At 45.2% G+C, this 3,282-nt stretch overlaps 1 protein-coding gene across 1 annotated transcript in view; it reads right to left on the bottom strand.

Annotated features, from left to right (window-relative positions):
- Positions 1 to 439: 439 nt before the first annotated feature.
- Positions 440 to 3,282, bottom strand: part of LOC141435850 (uncharacterized) — a 9,109-nt gene continuing 6,266 nt past the window's right edge. The window contains exons 2-4 of the mRNA XM_074098675.1: positions 2,692 to 2,853; positions 1,394 to 1,612; positions 440 to 602 (exon numbers count right to left, since the gene is read on the bottom strand). Coding sequence (XP_073954776.1) covers positions 440 to 602; positions 1,394 to 1,612; positions 2,692 to 2,853 — 544 coding nt within the window. The remainder of the gene's footprint in view (positions 603 to 1,393; positions 1,613 to 2,691; positions 2,854 to 3,282) is intronic.

Raw genomic sequence — 3,282 nt, 5'->3', positions numbered from 1 at the left:
CATTGTGTGTATCACGGGCCGTAAGGGGATTACAAACTCGAGTCATTAAAAGCCCTCCGCCTCCGGCGTCGGGATTCTAATAGACTCTCGTTAGTAATCCCCTTTTTACGCCCCTACATGCACAATGTACTAAAACAATAGTACAATTTTACTATAAAGTTCGAGTAAAAAGAAAGAAGGAAAAGAAACATCGTGCCGAAAGAAACAAAAACCGGCCAAGAGCGTGTCGGACACGCCCAAGATAGGGTTCCGTAGCCATTACGAGAAAAAATCAAGTAATATTTTTCTAAAGGTTTCGTATTGTGTACGGAACCTTCCAAGTTTAGGTATATTTTAGCTGCTATTTACTCATAAAAACTACTAATAATTCTCAAGCAATCTTAGCCGTTGTAATTTCATTCAAATTTGAAAGCGTTCAATTCAAATGTTACGTTTACAATTATTTCTGTACCTGGACATGGTAGACCTCGTCTCCGGCCTGGAAGCTGAAGGCGTAGTCCCGGGGCGGCGCGCCCCCCTCCCCGTGCTGGTACAGCTGCAGGTCCACCCACTGGGCCGGGAGCACGAGCCCGTCCGGGAGCGCCACTACGCCCACCTCGAAGCTGGAACGAATTGTGACAGCGAACAAATACTCATATTGTGTTATACATACATATATTAATAGATTAATTAAGTATAGTAATAAAAAAAGCTGTAGGTACCTATAGAAGAACTGCGTTCTAACTGCAATGTCCATTTGACTGCCCATGCATTTTTTGGGTTCCGGAGTCAAAATGGCAAAAACGGAACCCTTATAGTTTCGCCATGTCTGTCTGTCTGTCCGTCCGTCCGCGGCTTTGCTCAGGGACTATCAATGCTAGAAAGCTGTTATTTTGCACGGATATATATGTAAACTATGCCGACAAAACGGTACAAAAAAAATTTTTTAGGGTACCTCCCATAGACGTAAAGTGGGGGTGATTTTTTTTCTCATCCAACCCTATAGTGTGGGGTATCGTTGGATAGGTCTTTGAAAACCGTTAGGGGTTTGCTAAGACAATTTTTCGATTCATTGATTTTTTGCGAAATATTCAACTTTAAAGTGCAAATTTTCATTAAAATCAAGCGTGGGCGGAAAATTTTTAAAAAATTCAGGATGAATTGAACTTTAAAAAAACAATAACGGCTAAGTTTGCTTGAGAATTATTAGTAGTTTTACTCTTAAATAGCAGCATGCTCTTGGCCGGTTTTTAATTGTAGTTTCGTAGCAATTGGCGAAACTGCACGCTGGCTGCGATTTACATATGGGCAGTTTGAAGTTGCGGTTGCTTGAATTGCAATTAGAATGCAGTCCGTATACAGCACTAAGTATAAACCGATGTTCTTAGGATATCATGTCGGAACTCCAACTTACCAAGTAGCTGTGCTGGGCTGGCAGATGACCCCAACGGAAGCCTTAACCCCGTTCTCCAGGAATATATGGTGGAAAGCGTAGCGGTGCATGAGGCTCCAGTCGCGGCGCGCCCCGAAGCTGTGGTCGCGGAACGACGGCAGCGACAGCTTGTATGGCTCGCCGTCCAGCGTGAACCTGCAGCGGAGCTCGCCGAACTGCTCGTAGTGGGATTGGTGGGCGCTGGGAGAATGGGTAATTAGGTAGGTGTTAAGATTTTTTTAATTTAAAGAAATGATTGACGCAACTGGTGACCAAGGGCAGCTATCTCTTAAAGAATTGGCGTAACTATCAAATGAATGAACGCTGCCAGCCTTTTGGACAATGCCACTTGGGCAGTTTTTATTTTAGTTTTAACTTAGTCAGGTATGTAATTTCTTCTCTTTTATTTAGGGGCTGTTTCACCATCCATTGATTAGTGTTAACTGGGCCAATCAACTATTTTACCAACACTTTGAGCGTCTCCTGCGTTACCAAAAAATCGTACTTCCAACAAGATATTCCACGGTTTAATAGGTTGAACTTACGTAGGATGGCATGTATTCATGTACGTACATCTATTAAATTACAGAAAAAAACATGGTTACTTACAAAAATCTGCAATTGATTGAAAAATGTCGCGGGCAGATTAGTGTGGGTAAAAAAGTTGATTGGCCCAACTGACGGTTAAATGTGATGCCGTCTCCGTCTATTCGAACAAAACAAATAGAGACGGCATCACATTTAACCGTCAGTTAACACTAATCAATGGATGGTGTGGTGTCGGGTTAGAATTACACCTCTCCATCTCTTCCGTGGATGTCGTAAGAGGCGACAAAGGATATAAGGTTAAGGTATACCGTAGGCGACAGGCTAGCAACCTGTCACTATTGTACCGTTTTTGTCAAACTTTAAACCTGAAATTGCTAAAAGTGGCTCCGAAGCGGTGCCGTTTCGTGTGCTCTGCCTACCCCATTTGGGAATACAGGCGTGATGTTTGTGTTGTGTGTGTGATGGATGGTGAAACAGCCCCTAAATGTCATATTTTTGTGTAATTTCTTGTTTGTTATATAAATAAATATATATTCCACTGATTAAAAAAAATTCGGTTCGCCGTACCCGTACGGTATTTGAGCCCGCGTCTCCTGGCTATACGCGCCATGTGTGCCATCAACTGCACCACGTGGCCCGACCAATCCTCCCACAAATCTCAATCGAAATCTTATATTTCATTGAACAAATGTATTGCTCCCAAAAAATAACTATCGCATCATAAAACTCACATCTTGAGACCCTCAAAGTATTCTCGGCTCCAGGGTTCCCTCGCGATGGACCGGATGACGGCCGGCGGGTGCAGGTCGGAGTCGAAGTCGAAGAAGTCACTGCTCGCCGTCCACTCGCCTTCGAAGTCAACCGCCACCAGTTTGGAAGGGTCGTTCTGGTACCTTTAACAGTTTCAGAAGACGGTTCTTTAAAGAGGTACCTGCGTTTGTTAAACATTTAAGCATTATGATTCTTAATGAGACGAGGCTTGTGCTCAGCAGCGATGAGATTAACCCTGCAACCTTAACCCATGAGCATGAATATCTATAGCGTACATTAAGGTAGCGCTGTGCTGGTGGCGCGCTGCTGCGGCGCAGCGCATACTATAGGCAAACCGTGTAACTGAGTCCTCGCCTGCGCGGTACAGGGGCGCGGGGGTAGGACGACAAAGGGGACTGAAGGAGATGCGGGCGGCAGGCGGCAGGCGGCACAGCTCATTCCGGTTGCCGCCCGCACCTCCTTCAGTCCCCTTGTCGTCCTACCCCCGCGCCCCTGTACCGCGCAGGCGAGGACTCAGTTATGCGGTTTGCCTATACCAACTGCCTACCCTA

Source organism: Choristoneura fumiferana, chromosome 15 (genome assembly GCF_025370935.1).
Source record: "Choristoneura fumiferana chromosome 15, NRCan_CFum_1, whole genome shotgun sequence".
In the NCBI taxonomy this organism is placed as follows: domain Eukaryota; kingdom Metazoa; phylum Arthropoda; class Insecta; order Lepidoptera; family Tortricidae; genus Choristoneura; species Choristoneura fumiferana.
This window is presented reverse-complemented; position numbering and strand designations above follow the sequence as displayed.